This window comes from Diceros bicornis, chromosome 1 (assembly GCF_020826845.1).
Source record: "Diceros bicornis minor isolate mBicDic1 chromosome 1, mDicBic1.mat.cur, whole genome shotgun sequence".
Taxonomy (NCBI): domain Eukaryota; kingdom Metazoa; phylum Chordata; class Mammalia; order Perissodactyla; family Rhinocerotidae; genus Diceros; species Diceros bicornis.
The window spans coordinates 36,035,626-36,061,102 of record NC_080740.1 but is presented as its reverse complement, the minus strand read 5'-3'; the positions used below and the strand labels follow the sequence as shown (position 1 = coordinate 36,061,102).

The following is a 25,477-nucleotide window of genomic DNA, read 5'->3' as shown; positions in this document are numbered from 1 at the left end:
TACATTCAAATTGTATTCATATTAAATATCAACAAACTCATCATTTATATACAAGGGTAGATATTAGAAAACAGATGGAAATTAAAACAAGTTTTATTTCTTAAACGTCCTTACTTCCAGATTTAGAACACCATGAACTGCTAAATATATACCTAAACAAAATGTATACATTATCAGAAAAACACAAGGTGTTCTAATAGGAAAAGAACTGTAATACACATACAGTGGAACATAATTCACATAGGCTCAATTTACAGGTATGTCTCAAAGCATAAAACAAACAAGCAAACCCAATAACTACAAATACAGGCAAAAATCACAGCTGACATTCAAAACTAATGCACGAACAGATAATGCTTTCCCAGAGAAAGTAGAAGGGTTCAAGATTTTATGTTGACCCACGACTTTTCGCTTCTTTGTTCTCAAATACAGAAGCAAAGGACTTAGGTTGTTTTTGTCTTTAAATTAGATTCATGTTGGTTTTTTTATATATAGCAATGTTATATAGCAATGACCCAAATGTATCATGAGATGTGCTACCAAACTTGTTCTATTTAGAGCTCAGTAACCAAGATATTTCTTTCATTTTTCCCTGTATTTCTATTTCCCTTCTTAGGAAACTTTATAGACAACGGTGGTAAAGAGATCAAACTAAATAATTCTGAGATGGCAAAGAAATATGAAAGTTGGCACTAATACAGGTGTACAAAAAAATTACCCTGTTTATTAAACCATAAGTGCAAAACAAGAGAAATCATATCCAAAAACATATGTAAAGGATAAAAAGTACTAGAAAACACATAGAAGGCATTTAGATTTGCAGTGCTTGTGGACTTCAGTTTGGGAGACATACAGCAACCAAGCTACCACTAACTGTTGAGCACTTTTTTTAACTTGTATCACTTGTTTAATTTCTCAACTTGTCCAAATCAAGTTTCCCTAGCCAAAACAAAGAGGTCATAATTACTGTGCTCATATAAGAGATGTGTGAAGGCTGTAACACGGAAAGAAAGAAGGAGTATGGTACACATCAGGTTAAAAGACGCGGGACCAGGAATAAAACTAAACACTGAATCTGATCTGATCAAAGACAGAGAGAAACTCGGCCTTTCTTCAGATTTTACTGCATTTCATAATCACAGAAAAAGAACAACCCTCCTTTTTTTTCTTAATGTATCTCAGGTTAAAAATAGCAGAATGAATAGTCCTTAATCAGCCCACACTATTTTTAAAAGGGATATTTTTAGAATTTGGTTGTTTGCTTGTTTGTTTTTTAATGATAAATCTTAAGAGTTGACTCTTCTAAAATAGTGCTCAGATGTATTGATATATTCAGGCCTTTCTTAAAATAAAAAATTTAATTTGCATTTAAAAAAATCCTAAATAAGAGTTATAAGTCAATGTTTTAAACAAATTAAATGTTTAACTTCAAATTAAGTATGTTTAAAATAACTGCTGTTGTGTCAAATAATGAAACTACTACTATTTTATTCAATTATAAACATATTAACAAACATTACATAATCATTCCCTATGATCACTATAAAAACTAAAGCTATCCTTTTCTATTTTATATGAAGACGGTGGTCCTAAAGCAACACTCTAAACCAGAAAAGCCCATTCATAACACACAACCCCATCTCAGTTTTTGGAAGTCAGTGCATTCAGTGGTTATAAACAGGCATGATGTTCTTCCGCAGCTAAGAGTTCTGGAAGGGTAAAAAAAAAAAAAACATAAGATAATCTGCGAGATATCCTTAATGATCACAAATACTGCCAGTACTCAAAGTCAAGTATGGTATAACCTGAGTGTCAATCAGTTGTGTTTTTTTCTCCCAATGGAAGGCGTTCCCATAACTGGAGCAACTGTTCACCAACCTGGGGCTCTAGTTCCTAGATAAATCAAAAGTCAGAATAAACATAAAAAGAACTGGATTGAACTTTTTTAATCACCAAAACCTATACTGATAAAAATGTAAGAAAGTCACTTTAAATTTCATTTTTCTACCAGAACATGTTAAAATCATATGGCGTATGTTGCTCTAATTCTTTGCATTAAGGTTTATAGAGTTGACTTCCAAACTTCAAGACTGTAGTTAACCTGCAAATACCACAACTATTTGTGACAAAATGGTGAGAGATTTCCATGGAATTCTTCTAAATTTTTTTCTATCTGCAAATAATGAATTTTGTTTTTTTTGTGGGTTTTTTCCAATTATTTTATTGAAATCATAAAAGTTTATAACATTGTATAATTTTGGGTGTAAGGAATTTTGTTTTTAATGGAGATTTAGCAAAAGCACTGAGCTTGAACTTCCCAAGGCTTACTGTGAAACCTAATATATTAGATGTTTTGGGGGTTTTTTCCAAGAACCTATCTTAGGTGACTATATAATATTCTTATCATTAGGATAAGGAATTAGATTTATTTCAAAATCATTATTATAGAATAAAAATGAAAATATTCTTATACAATTGAAAAGAATGTCATTTATAGTTCTCTTGTGATATGATGTGCATTTAAAAAGAACCTGAACACTTTTCATACGGTGATTGAATGGAATCACACTAGTTCAAATAAATATTAGCTATGTGACCTTAGGCAAAACTGAGTCTATTTTCTCCTACATAAAATTGAGCTAATAACTCATTTTATGCATTAAATGAAATTACCTCATATAAAGCAGCTAGCACAGTAGTCCATATATGTTAATTCCCTTCACCTTAACTAGTTTAAAATGCATTTCAGCAGCATCATGAAGGCAAAGCAAAACATAATAGAAATAAAACAAGCCACAAAAATATGAAAAGGTTGTTATTTGTTACATAATTAGTTAAAGCCATAAAGAAGTTAGATACTGTTGTTATCCTTGGACTTTAGTGAAATTACTTCAGAATTACACTTAGTTTTGATCATATCTTTAGTTAGTAAGACAACAAGAGCCTCCATGAAGTAACTTATGAGAGATTTTATATATGCAATGACAGAGGGAAGCCAAATTTACAAAATGTTAAAAAAGCAATGAGCTCTGTCAGACACATTTGCAAGTAGGTTTTTACTAGCTCTTTTACAAATCTGAACCACTATCTCCCATGTGCATATGGAATCTACAATTTGTATTCTTACATTTGCTCCTCAAACAAATCACTGAATAACAGCAAAACAAAAAGAAAAGTAGAAGAAAAAATATTAAATGTCATTATATACCTGCCCATCTCTGCTTATCTGGACTTTCTTGTTGTCATTCCAAGGATTGAGTAAATGGTGTGCAAACTGAAAGGGAAGACTTTCTTTTCGTATCCACTCCACCTTAAACACTCCTCCTAATCCAGCTGAGCCCCAGTCCTGGCTCTTCTCCCTTCCTATCTCAGAAGACATCCTAGAAAATCCCTATGGGTAAAATGAGCCAGAAGAGGAAAGGTGAGGATGATATTAAAATGTCTGAATTCAATTTATCTGAGAAAGCTCTGAGTTTTTTTTAAGATAAAAATAATAGCTATCTAACAAAAACAAAAAGTAAGCTACTTCTTAAATGTTTTTTATAATAAGATGTATTAGCAAATTTTAGAGAAAAGACCAATCCCAGCTTTCTAACGTAATTTCAAATATGAACAGATATTTTCTAAATAATGTATCAACAGTTCTAAACTGACATTTGATCCATGATAAATGGATAAAACCCAACTTCTAAGTTTTTACTTCTGAAATTTATAGTAATATCAAATAATAAATTCATTATTTTGTAAATTCAAATATATATCAAGTCAAGATGAGTTAAGAAACACACTCAGTTTCTTGATTGTTAATACCAACTTCCTTGGCCTATTTAAATAAACATTTTACCAAAAAGTCAAGCTTCTCATTACTTTTAATCCACCTGAAAAATAGTAAATCTAAAGTTGTCTTCAGAAGGAGAAATTGTTTATCTGCAGAGGTTCTGGTATGACAAGGCAAAAACAAAGGGATCCCTATTTATCATTCCCTTGAAAAAATGCAATATATTCCTCATTCTCAGCAAAGCAAAATGCACTCTTGCATTCTGATGCAATAAAAAGCCAGGTCTTTGGGTTTTTTTATCTCTATGTGCTAACCTGCAGTCAAAACAACCCCACTTTACTACTTCAGGACGGCTCACCTGGAAATGTCCAGATCCTTGAACAGAAAATATCAAGTAAACCATGCTGCTTTCCCAAAAGGCTCGATTTAACTTCCGCTCATTACTAGGGGTTGTAGACCAGATACCCTTCTGTTGAGAAATTTCAAGGTTTCTCAAATTGCTACTCTTCATTATGAAGTATCGAATAGGCATGTTTGGTCTTGGTGAAGGAGATTTTGAGCCCTATAAAAGAATTGCATAAGGTCTTGAAAGGTAATTTGACCTTTCAAAATCAATAGGCTCCATTAAATAACATTTTCATAAACATATAAACCAAAATATTTTACCAAATATTCAACAAATGCAAATAGTTCTATCATACCTGAAATCCTTCACAAGGCTGAATTAAAATGAGGTTAAAGAGCAAAACCAAGTACTCATTTTCAGAGCATTCAAAATCCATTATCAGTAAAGGATCCTGGATTACCAACTTTGATTTATATTCCAAACGTACTTTCAGAAAATATTTTAATAAACTTTCAAAGCCTGAAAACAAAACAGAAATTGCTCCAGCTTACTGCCTGGATACAGTTTCCAGGCTACAGTGCAGGGAAGGGAAACACAAAGAATCCAAAGGTCTTGCTGAATTGAAGAGATAGAGCTTGAAGTTTAGAGGCCAAGGTCGTTAGAATTTGCATGGCCGTGTACTAGATAGAAGGGAGCTGCATGGAAAGAGAACTCCCAGCGAACAGCAGAGGGGTCCCCACACGTTTTTGGCTAAGTATTGACCAGCACATGAGTGAGAAAAAATGACCCGAGGCCAGGGAAAGATCCAACGGAAGAGAGTAGACCGAACAATTCCCAAAGTTCACACATGATTGGGAATCTTGCATGTTATCCCCAGCCAGAATGGAAATGATTTGTAATGCATAGGGCATTAGCCAACAGAAGGATCATGCCTTATTGGAATTATATTAGTACCAGAATAAAAACTGCTCTGGACCTACCCTAACACTGCTTAAAAGTAAATACCAAAAGGATTAAACTCATTGCAACTAACTAACTGTGTACCGGAACAATGTCTAGCACTATTTAAAGGAATGTAACAAAAATCTAGCAGGCAAACAAAATTAAAGGAATGCAAAGAAACAGGAGAAAATGACCCATAACCAGGAAAAAAATTAATCAATAGGAACAGACTCAGATCTGACAGAGGACAGAATTAGGAGACAAGGTCATTAAAGTAGCTATTACAAATATGTTCACAATGTTCAAGAAGGTAAAGGAAACGTGAACATGATGAGAAAAGAAACGAAAGGTATTTTTTAAAGACCCAAAGGGTGCTCTAGAGATAAAAATGTAATATTTTAAGTGAAACTACACTAGAAAGAATGCACAGCAAATTAGATGCTACAAATAAAAACATCAATGAACTTAAAGACAGAGCAATAGAAACTATATCAAATGAAGCAAAGAGACAAAAACAAATGAAAAAAATTAAGAGAGTGACCTGCGGAACAATATCAAGTGGACTTACGTTTTTGTATCCAGAGTCCCAGAAAGGAAGGGGGGAGGTGAAATATAAAAAATATGTGAAGAAATAATGGTCTTATATTATCCAAAATTGGTGGAAACTATAAACACACAGATTGAAGGAGAAACATAAAGAGAACTAGACCAAGTCATATCAAAATCAAATTGCTGAAAACCAGTGATAAAAAGAAGATCTTAAAAGCAGATAGAGGAAAAAAGATACATTATATAGAGAGAAACAAAGATAAAAATAATAGTAAACTTTCTATCAGATACTACGTAAACCAGAAGATAATGGAGTGACACCTTTATAGTAATGAAAGAAAATCACTGTCAATCCAGAATTATACATACAGTAAAAATATCTTCCTAAAATAAAAGTTAAAAAGGCTTTTCAGACAAAAGCTTAAATAATTCATTTCCAGCAGATCTATACTAGAAGAAATGTTAAAAGAAGGTTTTCAGGCAGAAAGATAGGACCTAAGATAGAAATTCGTATCAACACAAAAGAATAAAGAGCCAGGAAATGGTAAATATTGAGTAAATATAAAAGACATTTTTCTGACTTCTGTTAAAAGATAATTGACTATGTAAGTAAAAAATAATACATTGTGGCATTTATAACATATGTAGAAATAAAATGTATGAAACCAACAACACAAAGGACAGAAGGGTAAAATAAAAGTACACTGCTGCAAGGTTTTCAAATTATACCTGAAGTGGCATAATACTGATTCAAGATACACTAAGAAAAGCTAAAAATGGCTTCACTAGTACCAAACATTTAAGGAAGAAATAATATCAATTCTACAAATCTATTCCAAATAACCGAAGTGGAACAAAAACTTCCCAACACTACAGGTGGCCAGCATTACACTGATACCAAAACCATATAAAGATAACACAAGAAAAGAGAACTACAGAATATCTCTCATGAACAAAGATCCCTCATTTAACAAAACTTTTGAACAAAATCAAATCCAGCAATATTTGAAAAGGATAATACATCATGACCAAGTGAGGTGTAAACATCAGAAAATCAATCAATGAATCCACTGTATTAATAGATCAAAAAAAAGAATTGTGTTATCATTTCAATAGATGTAAAAAAAGCATTAAGTATAATTCAGCACTTATTCATAATAAACCCTGTCAGCAAACTAGATCCAAAAGGAAACGTCCCACAGTTACATTATGCTAAATGCTGAAAGAATTAAGGCTTTCTTTCCCTCTAAGGTCAAGGCAAAAAAGTCTGCTCTCAATACTTTTATTAAACATTTTACTGGAGGTTCTAGCCAGAGAGCATCCACACTGGAAAGGAAACAACTAAAACTACCTTTATTAACAGACAACATGATTATCCATGTAGAAAATTCTAAGAAATCTACATAAAAAGCTAATGGAACTAGTAAATGAAGTAAGATCATGGGATACAGGGTAAGTATACAAAATTCAAATGTATTTTTATACGCTAGCAATGAACAATTGGAAATTAAAATTTTAAAAAACACAATAAAAAATATAACATACTTAAGGATAAACTTAACAAAAAACATATAATACCTGAACTCTGAAATTTACAAAACACTGCTGAGAGAAATTAAAGAATATCTAAATAAATGCAGATATGTACCATGCTGAAGGATTGGAAGACTAAAAAGTTTTAATTGTCGATTTTTCTCAAACTGATTGACAGGTTCAACACAATTCCACTCAAAATACCAAAAAATTTTTCTGTAAAAATTGGCAAGCTTTTTCTAAAGTTTATATGAAAGCACAAAGGACCTAGAATAGCCAAAACAATTTTGAAAAAGAAGAACAGAGTTGGAGAAAAAACATTAACTGATTTCAAGACTTACTATAAAGCTACTATCATCAAGTCACTGTAGCATTGGCAAAAAGAGAAGTACAGAGAACAATGATACAGGATAGAGTCCAATAAACAGACCACATATTTATGGTCAATTCACTTTTGACAAAGGTGCCAAGGTAACTATTCAATGGAAAAAGGATAATCTTTTCAATAATGGTGCTTAGAACAATTGTATAGGCAAACGCCAAAACATGATCCTTCCCCTTTCCATACCATAAACAAAAATTAACTCGAAATAGATCATATACCTAAATGTAAGAGCTCCAACTATAAAATTTATAGAAGAAAACATATGAGAGCCTGGCCCCGTGGCTTAGCGGTTAAGTGCGCGCACTCCACTACTGGCGGCCTGGGTTCGGATCCCGGGCACGCACCGACGCGCCACTTCTCCGGCCATGCTGAGACCGCGTCCCACATACAGCAACTAGAAGGATGTGCAACTATGACATACAACTATCTACTGGGGCTTTGGGGGAAAAAAAAAAGGAGGAGGATTGGCAATAGATGTTAGCTCAGAGCCAGTCCTCCTCAGCAAAAAGAGGAGGATTAGCACGGATGTTAGCTCAGGGCTGATCTTCCTCACAAAAAAAAAAAGAAGAAGAAGAAAAGAAAACATATGAGAAAATCTTTGTAATCTTGGGTTAGACAAAGATTTCTTAGGACACAAAAAATACAAACCATAATAGAAAAAACAGATGAAATCAAAATAGAAAGAAATAGATTAAACAGACCTCATCAAAATTAAAAACATTTGCTCTTCAAAAGACACTGCTAAGAAAATGAAAATGCAAGCACAGACTGTCAGAAAAAATTTGCAAAACATATATAATTAAGACTTGTATTCAGAATATATTTAAAAAACTCTCACTACTAAATAAAAAAAGACAAACAACCAATAAACAACCCAAAAAAGTTGAAAAAAAATTTGAACAGATACTTCACCAAAGAAGATGCAGGAATGGTAAACAAGCACATGAAAAGATGCTCAACATCATTAGTCATTGTGGAAATGCAAATTAAAACTACAATGGGATATCACTATATACCCACCAGAATGGCTACAATTAAAAAGACTAATAATGTCAAGCATTGTCAAGAATATGGAGCAAATGGAACTCTCATAGATTACCGAAGGGAATGAAAAATAATACAGCCATTTTGGAAAACAACTGAGTAGTTTCTTATAAAGTTAAACATACACTTACCATACAACCCAACAATCCTACTCCTGGTATTTACTCAAGAATAGAACACATATTTACATGCAAAGATTTTTACTCGAATATTAGAGCAGCTTTATTCATAATAGCCAAAAAGTGCAAACAATCCAAATGTCCATCAACTGGTAAATGGATAAACAGACTGTGGTACGTCCATGCAATAGAATACTATTCAGCAATAAAAAGTAATAAACTAATAATACACTCAATAATATGGATGAATTTCAAAAGTGAAATAAGCTAGACACAAAAAGCTACATACATATGATCCTATTTACCGGAAATTCCAGAAAAGGCAAAACTCTAGGGACAGAGAGCAACTCAGTGGTTGCCAGGAGCCAGGGAATATGGGAATGTTCTGTATATGACTGTGGTACAGTTACACGATTGTATACATTTGCATACAATTCACTGAACTGTACAGTTTAAATTTGTGAATTTTATTGTGTGTAAATTATACCTTAATAAAGGTATTTAAAAATAAAAAACGTAAAACCTAAGAATGTAAATCTACAAAAACATTTCTTTTCCTCTTATTAAACAAGAGTGTTTCAGCAGACATTATCACCAGAAAATAACATATAACTAAGTAGCCCTAATCAAATATTCACTTCTGTACTAACAATGCAGAAAAGTAAAAGTAAACATATTCTAAACATTTGAAATCATTCATATTACAAATTTTTAAAAAGATACATAGTTCTCAATTCCCTACCCACACTTCCTATCTTCCTAACCCCATCTTGTCTTGTAGTTTTTAATATAACCATTGAATTGGAGAAATCAATTAACAATGTAAAGAAACCATATTTTCAATTCTGAAATTACAAACTAAAATTAATTTAAGATAACCTTCTTGTTATTTGTTTTAACAAAAAAAGGTTCTGAAGATACAGAAAGGAAATAATGAATAGCCTAGCTACATTCCATCAGTGAATGATCTGTTAGTTTTAAAACATCCCAAGATAGTAATAACTAGAAATATTTGGAAAGCAGAAAAAGCTAAAAAATTTACTCAAGGTGTCTCAAGTTTGCCAGCTTCAATTTATATCTAGAACAGAAGCCATGATTAGTAAATAAAAGGTAGAACTGTTTTATAACTTTGTTTAAATATACATTAGATGTGCTACAAATCTGTTCCTTGCCACATCGACTGAAGATACTCTACCTTTCCTGAGGACGGCGGAGAAGGACTAGCACAAGGACTTGGGTAGCTACTGCTGTCTGCAGATTTCACAGGTTGATCTGATCGGTCATCAGTGCTTCGTTTAGGATGTAAAATTCCTCTATCTTTGTACTTCTGAGGTGGGTGTAGTGCTGGAGATGGAGATTTCATCAATACTCTTGAGTGAGAAGGAGGAAGCAAAGATCAGTTATAGATAAGTTCATAAAATAAAGACGCCATTTCAAACCAAAGTTCCCATGACATCATGATTTATGGAATAGTATGTAAAAAGAGAATTTCATTCTTCTACTACATTTAGAAGTTAAAGAACAGTTGGACTATTAGGGTACACTTAGAAAAACAATAGGTAAAAATACATTTAAAACAATCTACAGAAGACTTTAACTTAATATTCACAAATATGCAAGTACTAATTCCCTTACAAAATTCCTAACCTCTTCTACGATGGTATAGGAGAGGTCTTTAACAAATGTAATATTTTATATTGATAATTTTTGTCTTTTAACATTTTAAAATCATTTAAATACATCTATGCTAATGGCCCTTACTAGACTATCACCCACACCATTTCCCTTCTACTTTCACAGAATATCTTAGAGGCAAGTAAAACAGATTTTAAAGGCATACTAAAAATTACAGTACATTAAAGTGGAAATAATACTGGACAAGAGTCAGGAAAGAAGATTTCTAGGACAGAACTAAATTTACAGTTAACTAGGTATGTGATCCTGGGCAAGTCTCTCAACTTATCTGAGCTTTCATTTCCTTATCTGTTAAATAAAAGGATTATACTAGACAAACTGTAAGATTCTTCTATTCTAAAATTCTATGAATAAATGAAGCAAAGATGGCAGTCAGGAACTTTACAATTTTTTAAAAAGTTTATGTCTTTGTGAACAACCAGAAATTAAAAGAGACATTGAGGGGCCGGCCCCACGGTGTAGCGGTTAAGCGCACGTGCTCTGCTGCTGGCAGCCCGGGTTCAGATGCGGGGTGTGCACCAACGCATCGCTTGTCAGGCCATGCTGTGGCAGCGTCCCACATAAAGTGGAGGAAGATAGGCACAGATGTTAGCCCAGGGCCAGTCTTCCTCAGCAAAAAGAGGAGGATTGGCATGGATGTTAGCTCAGGGCTGATCTTCCTCGCAAAAAAGAAAAGAAAAGAAAATGACAAAAAGAAAACATTGGTTTGAGGGGGCCAGCCCAGTGGCATAGTGGTTAAGTTTGCACACTCCACTTCAGTGGCCTAGGGTTCGCTGGTTCAGATCCTGGGCACAGACGTACACCCCGCTCATCAAGCTATGCTGTGGCAGCATCCCACATATAAAATAGAGGAAGACTGACACAAATGTTAGCTCAGGGACAATCTTCCTCACCAAAAAAAAAAAAAAAAAATTGGTTTGATTTTATGATAGGACATGGGCAACTTGTATTATTTTAATAGTTTCTTAAACTAAAAGTTTCAATAAAATGCTTTTATTAAAAAAATTATCTAATCTATATCTAGCCATCCCAAAATGAAAACTCTTAACTATAAAACTCATTTCTCCAAGAAGTAATCCCACAAAAATTATAACTTCTCCCTTCAAAAATAATCTTCCTGGGGCTGGCCCAGTGGCATAGTGGTTGGGTTCGCGCACTCCGCTTCGGCGGCCCGGGGTTTGCAGGTTTGGATCCCGGGTGCAGGCCTGCACACCGCTCACCAAGCCGTGCTGTGGCGGCGTCCCATATACAAAAAAAAAAAAGTAGAGGAAGACTGGCACAGATGTTAGCTCAGGGCCAACCTTCCTCACCAAAAAAAATAAAAATAATAATAATCTTCCTAAGATACCTCGTTCTATTCCTCACTAAGATTCATCAACTCCAGGCTTTATCTATTAATACTACCAAAAGCCTGAAAGTAGATGAAATTCTATATCCTGCTATTCTACAGGAAAGAGAATGAAGAGTGCCAGGCTGTAACATGTAAGGAAATGAAAATGGCTGATCCCAATATCACAGGTGTAAAAATGAATTTATAAGATAATCAGTTCCTAAAGTATAACTAATATTATACTTTGTAATTCTGATTTTCTTCTGTATTTCCAAATTTTATTAAATGAGTATGTGTTACTTTTATAAAGGAAAAAGGAAGCTTTTGTCTTCTAAAAATGTGTGTGCATGTATGTGTGTGTGTGTGAATATGCGCACACACACATGTATATACATATGCATTTATACACACACACACACATATGTAGTCTCTATGAATCTAACAGATTTTTTATAGACAAATCTAGAAATAACACTACCACACAACAATTTCTATGGAAATGTATTCACACATTCTAAACAATCATTGTTCAAGTAAGCTTTTAGAACAATCCTTTCAAAAAGTGAGGAATGTCTAAGTAGAAAATGTGCTTTTCACTATTCTCCTTTCACTCAGCAGGGTCATCAGAGAGAAAGGTGCAGGCACACACATTATGAGAAGTTTTCTTGGCAACAGGCTGAATTATTCCTAAAATGTAATATCTGAAGAACGTGGTAACCAGTATGTATTATTCCTCTTTAACTGAAGTCTGAACCAATGAAGCCTTTATGCTTCATTCAAATATGCAAAATCTGATCAAAAGAAGGTACTAAAAACCCCATCTGATCCTTGAAAAACAGTAAGCATGACACATCTTTTATGTTTCCGTTGTTTCTATTTTCCATTTTTTAACAATGAAATCCTATTCTTACCACAGAGACTTTCAATATTGCCAAAACTAGCATCACAGGCAAGAATGTTGTCTTTGTTATCAAGTCTAACAGGGTAAAAAAAAATTTTTTGACTGATATAAAGAAACTTAAATATGATTCTAACAAATGTTTTAACAATAAGAAATATTCCTGAATCATGGCCTATGATTCATTATAACCACTATTATATTACCAAAATACATTTTTATATAAATAATTCAATATAAGAACTCCCTTATTATTAATAATCATACAATAAACAAAAATATCACATCTAATTGCTAAGTGCTAGAAAGAATAAAAGAATTTGGCTAAACTGTAACAAATTTTGTCACAACAGTAAATTTGTTTACTTATTTATTATACACCTCCTCTCAATAAAATGTAAACCGTCTGAAGGAAGAGATCTTATCTGTTTTGTACATTGCTTTATCCCTCATACCAAGAACAACAGGTATTCAATGTGTCCATGAATGAATGAATGAATGAATGAAGTATTTTTCTGTGGCAATAGTTGTCAGCACTACCGATATCTAGGTAAGACTTGTGGGAAGGTTGTTCTTTTAAATGGCCATAGCCAATACATCTTGCTGTAGGGTATCTAGAATAGATATCACTTGACATATAGTAACTAAAATATGTAATAAAAAATGTTGCTATCTTTTTAATAGACCCTAGATTTTTGAATTCTGAAAGTTAAACATCTTGAGTCTTTCCTTATAAAAAATGTCCTTATTAAATAACTCACAGATACCAATAGCTTAAAATCCTTCATATTATCTTAATAGTTATAAGAATTATGTTTTAAAAGTGAAAAACTTCCCATTTTATTGTAACCTCTTTGTGTATCTTCGATTACAGGAAATTAATTTTTAAATACTATATAAGCACATGATTCTACAATAACTCATTTTCCTGGAGAAAATGTCTTCCGTTTTGATGAAATGTTATAAATTTACCTTTCTGCAGTAGTAGACTCATCAGAAAATTCAGTATCTGCTGAACTTTTCCTACTATTATTTGATCTCCAAGATGATGCCAAAGGAAGTTCTTCTGAAGACATAGGCCTTGGCCTTTGGCCAATTCCAGATGGTTGTTGTAAACCTGCAGACTGTTCTTCAGTGCTTAAAACAGCTATAATAGCTCTTATGGTAGCTTCATCAACTTGAGACCACGGTTTAGACGGAGCTCTCATTCGGCGTAAAAATAAGCTGTGCCACTTCTGTCTGAGCTGCAGCAATAAACTGGCTACCTGTAATAAAATAGTCTCCTCAGTTCAAATAGAAAAAAGCAAAATGTATATCACACTTGCAAGACACCTATTCATTTATTAGTTAAGGTCTGCAACTGTTTCCAAAGAATATATTTTACATATCATATAATTGACTACTAATTTCATTCTTTTTGTTGCATGAACAAAATAAAATTTGTTACCATATTTTAGGCACTAGACACACAAAATAAAATGAAACAGTCTAATGAGAGAGAAAATAAACAATGTGTGGCAGAGTGTGATTAATACTGGAAAAGTAACAGAAGGGTAAAAGAAAAATACATTTAGCTCCATTCATACTTTATTTTAGAGCCTATAGAACATCCACAGGATGATGTCCAGAAGGCAGCTGGATTCACAGGTCCAGAAAAGGCCTAAGCTAGAGATATAGACAAACTTCGGAGTCATCAATGCATAAATGGTTACTAAATCTACACATAGAGGCGAGGTCCCTAGAGATTGCGCAGAGACAGTGAAAAGAGCAGAGTAAAACGCAGTACTGGAGAAGATCTGACATTTAAGGCACAAACACATACAGAAGAGTCAGTCAAAGAACCTAAGAGACCTCTCTAGAAAGAAGAATCAGGAAAGATTAATGTCACAGTAACTAGTGACAAAGTTGGGACAGGGAAGGGGGAAAGGGAGAGAAAAATTGGGAAGGGCAGAATTACAAAAAGACAGTTATGGATGATAGTGCCAAATACGAGAGAAAGGCTGAGTTTATCAAGGCTGGCTTTGACAACATGGAGGACAATGTTGACCTTGGCAAGCACAGTTTCAGAGAAGTGAAAGGCTGGAGGAAATGGAGGAGAGACTACAGTAGGTTAAAGTGATGAATGAGTGAGTGATAAAAAAGTAAACCTAGCCAGTGTCAACTACTGACAGCTTAGCTGCCAAAAAAAAAAAAAAAAAGATATAGAATGGTCTTTAAAAGTAGAGATGGAATTAAGGGAAGGCTTTGTCAAGAAAATTTTTAACTTGAAAAGAAATATTCATCTTTCCCAATTCAGAGATATATGAAAAGAGAAAACAGAATAAACTCACTATCTTTCTCTTAGAAACAGAGTTATACAAAATAAAGGGAGTTCTTGTGTACCCAATACTCAATATTTTCTTATCTAAACAGAAATATTCTATTACCATGCTTAAATACTGAGCCACACCTAGGTTTTTCAAATCTTCTATTAGAATAAACCCCAATATGGCAGGGAATGAAGGCCCTATGAAAACTGAAAAATAAGCTGTATTCTCTAGTACTAAGGGCTCAATATTAAAGATATAATTTTCATCATACTGTATATCAATTCATACTAACTTAAATGAAAGAAATTTATCACACTAAAAAGCAACTTACCTCAGGCTCTAGTTTGAAATTGAGCCACTCATCAAGTTTCAAAGCTGCCAAATTAGCAGTTGTTCTATCTTCCATTTCACTATCACTACCGTCATTAGGAACACCATCCGCTGTTCAAACAAATATTGAAAGGAAAAAACTTTGACTTTTACCATTTATATCATAGCAAAAAAAAAGTAAGTAAACATAAATACTCCATATTTAGTGTATATACATAGTCTATATTTAGTATATCTATATACAGATCCTTTTGATATACTAAAAATTTGTGTGGGGAGTTCTCCAAACCCAACAGGTCACAAATTAAATCTCAATATTTAAAAGGAGAAAAAAAAGACATCGTAAAGACCACACTCTCTAATCACAATGCAACAAAACAAAAATAACACGGACATAAAAACTGAAGCACAATCTTTAAATAATAACTATATGAAGAAGAAAATTAAGAACATAATTAAAGAACAAAATGAAAACATTATATATCAAGTACTATTCATATAAATTCCCAGTTTTCAATTCAAAAAAGTTAGAAACTACATGTTTAAAAACATCTTAGAAAAACAGCATAAAACCTAAAGAAAAATAGAAGAAAATAGTAAGGAAAAAATTATATTACATTAGATAAGATAAAATGATAGTAGTAGTTAAAACTATAATCCAGTTCCTTGAAAAGACTAATAGGCAACTCTCTAGTAAATTTAATAAAGGGAGAAGAAAGCACTAATCTATCTACAAAATAGAAATGAGAATAAGATTACAAAAATTAATCTAAAATGTTTTAAGTTGAAAAGATATAGTATGCATAATTTTAGAAAAATAAATTTGAAATCTTCAAAGAAATTCTTCTCTATAAAACAAACTGAAAGAAGAAGAAATGACTAAAACTGACAGAATAATAGAAAAACCTAGACTGAGGAAGAAATTAAAGATGTCCTTAAAGAACACCAACAAAAAATTCCAGAACACCAAGTCTCTCAGACTTTCAAGGAATCAAATAATGGCCAATTCCTTTAATGAAACAAATCTGAATCTAACCCCAAATGTAATATAACCTAAAGCCTAAAGATAACTGAATGCATGATGTGTGCATGTACACAAACTCTATAGGTCAGCCTCACTAATGAACACAAATATAACAATTTTAAATAAAATGCTAGCAAAATATTCAGCAATGCAATAAATTCTCCTTAATCTACGGAAGGTTTGTTCTTGGCAAGAAATGATAGTTCCGTAAGAAAACATATATACCACATCAATAGGCTAAACAAATTCTGATTATATGAACAAATGCTCAAAAGCTATTTAATAAATTCAACATATTTTTTAAAACATTAAAAACAGAACAATTCTTCCTTAATTTAATAAAAGTTCTTTTATTAAAACAAAAATTAACTTTAACGGTACAAGTTGAGAATTTAAATCTTTAAAATTCAACAAGACAAAGTAGACAATTAACATGGTTTTCCAAAGTCATAAAAAAGCAATAAAAGGAGTAAATTTTGGTAACAAATTAAAATATTACCACCTGAAGGTGATAGAATTTAATACATAGAAAATTCAAAGGATTAATGAGAGCTTACTAAAGCAACAGAGTAAAAACAAATATATTGTTTGTGGTAGTGTTCCTACTAAGCAAGATCAGCAGGAAAATGACAGAAAGAGAACTCATTCACCACAATAATTCAAGAACAACAACAAAAATCTTAAGAATCATCTTAAGAAATATTATCCAACCTTCATACAACTTAACAAAAAAAAGATATTGCTAAATTGAACAGAAAGTATGGCTACATAGAAGAATATCCTAAACTTCCTGGAAGCAAACACTAAATTAAAATCACAAAAGAATTGTTGGTTGCAGAAAGGGTTACAAGAAGATGACCACTGAATATTCATCATAAAAAAATAGGTAAGATTATCAAAGAATAGCTTAATAACAGAAAGGCAGCAAAGAGTTACAGGTAGATCGTCCACTACCAGACATTAGAACTTATTAAAAAAACAAAACTACTAAACAAGATGGTACAACATAAAGGCAGAAATTTAAAGTAACAGAATATACAGAAAGTTTAAAAATGCCAAATATAATATGCAATAAAGATGCCAAATGTAATATGCAATCACGTAAGCTTTCTAAAAGAGGATACATAAAGATTATTTAATAAATAGTGCAGATGAAGGGAAAGCACTTGGAAAAAAATTAGATCTACACTTCAAACCAGAGGCAGTTCAACATGGTTGAGAAAATTAAATATCTTAAAAATCAAATTACAGAAGAAAAAAAACAAAAACACAATACTTAGGTCAATAGAAGAAGGAAACTTTCTCAGCTTTGAAAGTGAGTAGTATAGGAAAAGATCATTCCATTTGAATATACAGTAAACAAAACAACTCAAAATATGTAAAACTAAAAGAGATAACAGATTATATTAAATATGATGGAAAAAGGGCTAATACCTTTAAAATCATAAAGCTGTAATTCAAATTTTTAAGAGAAACAGCAGTACTTAAATAAATGGGCAAAAGATGAAATAAACAACTCAACTAAAGGGAAATATAAACAAATGCATGGTGAATTATTTCTTTTTTTTTTTTTTTTTGCTGAGGAAGATTCGCCCTAAGCTAACATCTGTTGCAATCTTCCTCTTTTTTGCTGAGGAAGGTTCGCCCTGAGCTAACACCTGTTGCCAGTCTTCCTCTATTTTGTATGCGGGCCGCCACCCAAGCATGGCCACCGACAGATGAGTGGTGGAGGTTCACGCCCGGGAACTGAACCTGGGCCACGGAAGCCAAGCGTGCCCAACTTAACCACTAGGCCACTGGGGCTGTCCCCGAATTATTTCTTTTTGATAGGAATAAAATTAAAAGTGTAAAGAGCTTTTTTAAAAAATATATTATTTTATTAACATTTTATTAAAATAGCAAATTTCTTTTTTAACACTAGCACCCAATGATGGTGTAGCTGCAATGAAATTCACTCTTGATGGCCCTAATATGTCTATATATGAAGGAAGAACCATAAATAATTCTCATATACTTTTATCAAAATTAATTTCCATTTCAAAGAATTTTATCCCAAGGAAAATATTTAACGAAAGCAAAAGGACACACAGATAAAGATGTCAATGTACCAGTGCCCTCACCTTATCCATTCTCTTCTGAGTTACTTACCAGGCTATTTCTACTCTCTCTATACAAACTTAATCCCCTTTGGGCCCCAGCACTCCACTGAAACTGCTCTTGTCAAGGTCATCAATGACTGCCATACTACCAAATAAAACACATAATTTTCAGTACACATGTTTTTCAATCTCTCAAAATAACATACAATAGAGCTGACTACTCCTTTGTGAAACCTATTTACCTTCAATACCTGGCTATTCTTTCTTCCTCTACTCAAATTAAAAGTGTAAATAAAAGAACTTCCTCTACTACAAAAATCAGAGAAATTCTAATATTTAGAATTTTTTCTATTTTCTGTCTGATTTTTGATTTTTGTCAAGAACCCTCTCCTCTATTTACACATTCACTTTAAGAAATCCATTCTCAAGCCTTAATATCATCTACAAGCTCATGACTTCCAAATTTGTATTGCTAGCCCAGGCTTCTTCCCTGAGCTCCAGATATGAAAATCCAACTGCCTCCAGAAAAAAATCTTACTTAGGGTGCCTTAGCCATCTCAAACTTAACATGCCTAAAACAGAACTCTTGACTTCTCCCCTACACAACCTGCTCCTCCCAGTTTTCTTAATCTCAAATAAGTGGGATCAATTATTCAGCAAGCTACCACAGCCAAAAACCTGAGAGTTAATGACTCCTCCCTTTCACTCACCACCCACATTCAATCCAGCAGTTACTAGTACCTCCAAAATAATTTTGAATCTACTTCTCTTCAAGTCAGTTGCCACCACTGTAGTTCTGAGCCATTATCATCTGTCGTAAGACCACTGCAAAAGCCTCCTACCTGTCTCCTCCCTTCCATTCTTGCTCCTTCAGCAATCCATTCTCATGGCCAAAAAGATCTTTTTGAACATAAATAACACCATGTCACTCCCTTACTTAAAACCCTTCAATGTCTTCCCTTGCATTTACCATGGCTTACAAGTCCATGCCTTTCTTTCAACCTTATCTCACTCTACTCTCCTCTTGATCATTATGCCCCCAATCACATAACCTTTCTGTCAGTTCCTAGATCATTTCCTAGCACAATCTTGGCCCTTGCCATCTTCTTCTTCCTAGAGATTATTTCTGCATCTTCACATGGCTGACTTCTTCTCATACTTCAGGTCTCAGCTTAAATCACATCTCCTCAGAGAAACTCGTCTAGGGTCCCCCTTTCTAAAGTAGGTCACCCTTAAGGCAGCCCTCTTTATTTCCTTCACAGTACCATGCAGATTATTTACTTTTTTGCTGTCTACCCTCAGTATCATGTAAAATCCTGAGGACAGAAACACCTCGTCTATCTCAATGCCTAGCACAATACCTGACATACAGCAGTTGCTCAAAAAATATTTGCTGAATCACCAAAAAGCAAAAAACTGGAAACAATTAAGATGTCCAACTGTAAAGGAATATTTTAAATGCATTATGACACTTTAATGTGATAGAATATTTTGTAGCCGTTAATATAAAATATTAAAAATGTTTTTTATATTCTGTACGATGAAAATAGAATATAAAATAACAGTATGGGTAAAATAATTTAAAATAAGTAAACATATAGAAAAGTATATAATATTAAAAAGTGTTTGCATAAGGGTAATGAGATTATAAGTGACTATTATTATTATTCCCTTTAAACAATTACCTTTATTTATGATAAACTATCATTTAAATTCAAGTGGAAGAGACAAACAAACTTCCTATTAACAAGATTAATCAAAAATGCACAAATCAATATCAAGTTACCTTAGAAATCAATTTTAAAAACAGTGGTACACTTTAGTATTTTCTAATTAGTTTTAATATATCTAAAGGGAGCTACCACTACATAAATTTTTATAATTTCAAAATTTCTTTGGTTCAGTAAAAAGAAAAAAATTCATTTCAAATGGTTTTTATTTCTCCCATAATACATTTACCTCGAAAGGATGAAGGTTCTTGAAGAGCAGTACTTGCCAACCTAGCTGGTCCACAGAATACCAATACAGTGACAGGTGTCACTGCTGAACAACATCTAATATTAGCTATTCTATGGGCTCTGGTCATTTCATCATAAATAAGCCAATCTGTGGGCAACGCCTGAATTGCTGCAGCTTGACCATTGGCTGGAGGAATCTATTAGGAAAATAAATCAAAAAATTGTTAACTGTATTTACCACCTAATTTACTGGCAATACTTTTAAAACGTAAAAAGTCCCTCAATGAAATAGATGATGTATATTAGTACCCAAGCAAAAATCAAAGCAAGTCATTGCTCACGTGGTTTGTATAAAAGTCCTCATTACTTAACACATTACCTCTTCCAGCTCTAAGATTCAATCAAAATTTTGTTCCAATGTTGAATTATGCATATATAACTAATTAATTTCTTAAAGCAGGTCGGTATTTGGAGCATTTTTTGTTTATCTTCAACTATCTCAATTAGATTAGTTTTACCTCAAGGCCTAAGAGCATTAAAAATGTTTTACCTTTTTATATTGAGGCTGACTGAGAACTGAAGTGGGATGAAACCGTACTTTTTTCTCCTTTGGCCCTGTCAATACTACATTCTCTCTGTCCACATGGACTAAATTAGGATACATGCCTGCCACCAATGCAGCTTTAACGACAGCCCAGTTCTCGGAATTTGTGTTAACATCTCGAATGTCACCACCACCTCGTGCTCTAACAAAACCTAGAAAGAGGAAAAAAAAACACATCAACTTTTTCTGTTGTGCAAAGTATGCTTTTAAATTTGTGTTTTTTGCAAGTGGGAGAAAATATCTGCAAATCATATATCCAACAAGGGGTTAATCTCCAAAATATATAAAGATCTCATACAATTCAACAATAAAAAAACAAACAACCCGATCAAAAAATGGGCAGAAGATATAAACAGACATTTTTCCAAAGAAGATATATGGATGGCCAATAGGCACATGAAAAGGTGTTCAACATTACTAATCATCAGGGAAATGCAAATCAAAACTACCATGAGATATTACCTTATACCTATTAGAATGGCCATAATTATCAGGACAAAAAACAACAAATGTTGGAGAGGATGTGGAGAAAAGGGGAACCCTCATACACTGTTGATGGTAATGCAAACTGGTACAGCCACTATGGAAAACAGTATGGAGATTTACTCCATATCGAAATACCACATTACCCAGCTATTCCACCACTGGGCATTTATCCAAAGAACTTGAAATCAACAATTCAAAGAGACTTATGCACCCCTACGTTCACTGCAGCATTATTCACAACAGCCAAGACGGGGAAGCAACCCAAGTGCCCATCGACTGATAAATGTATAACAAAGATGTGATATATATACAATGGAATACTATTCAGCCATAAAAAAGACAAAATCGTCCCATTTGCAACAACATGGATGGAACTTGAGGGTATTATGTTAAGTGAGATAAGCCAGACACAGAAAGATAAACACCATATGATTTCACTCATTTGTGCAGGATAAACAAATACATGGACAAAGAGAACAGATTAGTGGTTACCAGAGGGGAAGGGCGTTGAGGGGTGAGCATAAGGGGTAAAGGGGCACATATATATGGTGACTGACAAATAATAATGTACAACTGAAATTTCACAATGTTGTAAACTATTTTGACACCAATAAAAAAATGACAAAAAATTTTGTTTTTTACAAAAAATTGTATAACCCACACAAGTTTAATGATATTCAAATTCCACAATAAATAAGAAAATCTCTGGAAAGTTTAAAATATAGAATCAATGTTCTAAGGAAGTTTAGGTTTGCTCAGGCTAAAGTGAGTAGAAGATTCATTGGCGACTTAGAGACTTAAAAAAACACACACTCTTGCTACAAAGCTCTTCATAAGCTGCTATCAGAAACGCACTAAAAAGGGGCACATGTGTATGGTGACGGGTGGCAACTAGACTTTTGGTGGGGAACACAATGTAGTCTACACAGAAGTCCAAATATAATGATGTACACCTGAAATTTATATGTTATAAACCAATGTTACCTCAATAAAACAATAAATATTATCACTATGACTGCTTGAATCAGGTTTCTATCCACCGCCACAACCCTTTTCCCAATTATATAGATCTATGCTATCTAATGTGGTAGCTATTAGTCCCACATGGTTACTGAGCACTTGAAACGTAGCTAGTCCTAATTGAGATATGCTTATATGCAAAATACCCTCTGGATTTCAAGACTTAGTACAAAAAAACATAAAATATCACATTAATGTTTTATATTGATTATATGTTAAAATGATAACACTTTAGATATGAGTTAAATAAAATAGATGTAAAATTTTTAAAAAAAGAAACATACTAAAATCATAGCTGAAAACCTAACCCATTCTTCTGACTGGTATTAATAACATTTTGGTTATTTTTTTTTTTTACATTTATTTATTTATTTCCCCCAAAGCCCCAGTAGATAGTTGTATGTCATAGTTGCACATCCTTCTAGTTGCTGTACGTGGGACGCAGCCTCAGCATGGCTGGAGAATCAGTGCGCGCCCGGGATCCGAACCCTGGCCGCCAGCATCGGAGCGCGCGCACTTAACCGCTAAGCCACGGGGCTGGCCCAACATTTTGGGTATGACAGACACTAGTTATGGAAGTGAAGTCAAGTAAATATAGATTATTCTTGCTTGAACTGAAGTCCTTCATATTTCCCCATATTTGAGACAACTCTAAATCCTCTGGTTCATTCCTTATATTACTCTGACACATCAGCTAATCCATGAATCAAGGCTCTGGTACTTATTTCTATTTCTTCAATGTACTATGCTACTCAAAAAGAAATTCAAAGAAGCAATTCTAAAATGAAATAGCAACACTGGCATTCTCTTTAAGAAAAAAAAAAAAAAATCAAGTGCCTTCAAGAGATTACTATTTATGTTCCAAAACTAAGAAGACCAGCATTCGTACCAATCTATGCAAATTTTTATAATTTCTATTTCATAGAGCTAAATAATTGTTTGTTAATAGTGACAAAATATAACTACAATATCTAAACTGATTTTTGCCGACAAATATATCATAAATTGCTCATTGTCGACAGTACCAAAAGGTATTCATATATTTCTCAACTACAGCTTCTGCAATATCATTTTTTTTAATCAAAAAAAAGTTGAGGTCACAAAGATGTCTACAAAGCAGTTCATGAATATAAGATATACAACAATGTAATAACGTCTTTAAAATAATATGAGATGGCATCAGTTTATACTAGAAAACCATGAGGTATGGGCAGGGTACTCTTAGTGGTTTAAATAGGTTCTTTGGGGGAAAACTTTACCTGATGCTCTAAGTTGACCAAGTAACTGAGTTCTCATGCCTATGATTATTTCCATGGTAGCTTGTGAAAGAAAATTCTTTTCACAAAAGGCTCGCTCCCACCCATCACTTCGTGCTTTCTGCCATGCCTGTAAAAATATCATTATATAACAAGATACATTTACCAATTACTTCTTACTTAAGCAACAAAGTAACTGCAAATCACTGCATTAACCACTCAAGGTCAATTCTCTTTCTTCTAACTATTTCATAAAATCTAAGACTATGTTAAAAAAAAAAAGCAAACTCATAGAGAGAACAGACTGATGGCTGCCAGAGGTGGAGGGTGGTGGGTGGGTGTAATGGGTAAAGGTGGTCAAAAGGTAAAAACTTCCAGTTATAAAATAAACAAGCCCTAGGGATGTAATGTTCAGCATGGCCACTGTAGTTAATAACTCTGTATTGTATATTTGAAAGTTGCTGAGATCTTTTTTTTAATAAACTTTTATTTTTTTATTGAGATATAATTGACATATAACATTATATTAGTTTCAGGTATACAACATAGTGATTTGACACTTGTATATGTTGTGAAATGGTCACCACAATAAGTCTAGTTAACAGACTCAAGAGTAGATCTTAAAAAGTCCTCATCACGAGAGGAAAAAATTTGTAACTGTGTGTGGTGATAGATGTTACCTAGACTTACTGCAGTTATCATTTTGCAACATATACAAATACTATATCATTATGTTGTTCACCTGAAACTAATATAATACTATATGTCAATTACATAAAAAAATAAAGTTAAAAATTAAATATAAAAAATGAAATCTAAGACTTTATGATCAAATAAAATTTATCATTAGTTAATTTATACCCAAATGCTATGAAAGCCATTGAGTTTATAAAATCCCAGTGAGAACCAAGTATCAGGTAACCTAAATGACCAACTATGTAAAAATATTTACCTTTTCAGATATGCCTGCTAATTTTCCTCCTCCAAAGTGTGGCAGGTTTTCAACTAAGCCACCGTAGCACCATTTATATCTAAGAATTCTGCCACTCCAGTCCTCCAAAAATAACCTCTATACCAACCTCCTAATCTGTCTGAGAATGGAAAGTGGGATTTCCAGAAACCATCTATATGCAGTATAAGAAAGCTCCTCTTTGAAAATGAGATTTCTTGTTTTGGAATATAACTGAAAGCCAAAAGCAATAATTTATCCTTTCTGCTTTTGAAGGAGCTGGGGAAAATGCAAAGAAGAGATAGGAATTCTACTCCAAATCTCCCTCTAATTATTATCACTCAACTGATCTACTGTAATATATGGTATCTAACAGACTCAATTAATAACAATGCATCATCCATTGTTCAATAATGCTCACAAAAGAGTGTGCAAATATCTTTTTAAAATTGTATGCATGAGAAAATTCCTGTATGCCTGAAAAAGAGTACTTTCTGCATAAACAAAATGAAATTTTAAAAAAATTTATAGGCACAGCCTACATTCAAGAGAATTTAAGGATAAATAACATATCTACTTTTTCAAGAAATAACATATTCTTCCCCACATAGCTGAATTTCTAAATTACATATCATTTCCCTTCCTCAGAGTCCCACTTTCCTTATCTTTTCTTTCCCATTTATCACTTTCCTCAATTACTCACTACCATTATCTTAAAAGGCTGTTAAGTGATTTTTGGAATTTGCTTTATAAAATTAAGTTCTTAGCATAGTGTCTTGAGCACACAAGAAAAAGATGTACTCTAAAAATCAACAATTATACA

General features: G+C 33.1%; 1 protein-coding gene across 2 annotated transcripts in view; it reads right to left on the bottom strand.

The window, feature by feature from the left end:
* Positions 1 to 498: 498 nt before the first annotated feature.
* YTHDC2 (YTH N6-methyladenosine RNA binding protein C2) overlaps positions 499 to 25,477 on the bottom strand; it is a 73,771-nt gene continuing 48,792 nt past the window's right edge. For both annotated transcript variants that reach the window (XM_058538649.1, XM_058538656.1), the window contains 10 exons: positions 23,709 to 23,835; positions 20,890 to 21,095; positions 20,341 to 20,536; positions 15,260 to 15,369; positions 13,592 to 13,884; positions 9,892 to 10,066; positions 4,137 to 4,340; positions 3,209 to 3,391; positions 1,806 to 1,893; positions 499 to 1,709 (listed from right to left, as the gene is read on the bottom strand). In XM_058538649.1, coding sequence (XP_058394632.1) covers positions 1,813 to 1,893; positions 3,209 to 3,391; positions 4,137 to 4,340; positions 9,892 to 10,066; positions 13,592 to 13,884; positions 15,260 to 15,369; positions 20,341 to 20,536; positions 20,890 to 21,095; positions 23,709 to 23,835 — 1,575 coding nt within the window. In that variant the 3' untranslated portion in view covers positions 499 to 1,709; positions 1,806 to 1,812. The remainder of the gene's footprint in view (positions 1,710 to 1,805; positions 1,894 to 3,208; positions 3,392 to 4,136; positions 4,341 to 9,891; positions 10,067 to 13,591; positions 13,885 to 15,259; positions 15,370 to 20,340; positions 20,537 to 20,889; positions 21,096 to 23,708; positions 23,836 to 25,477) is intronic.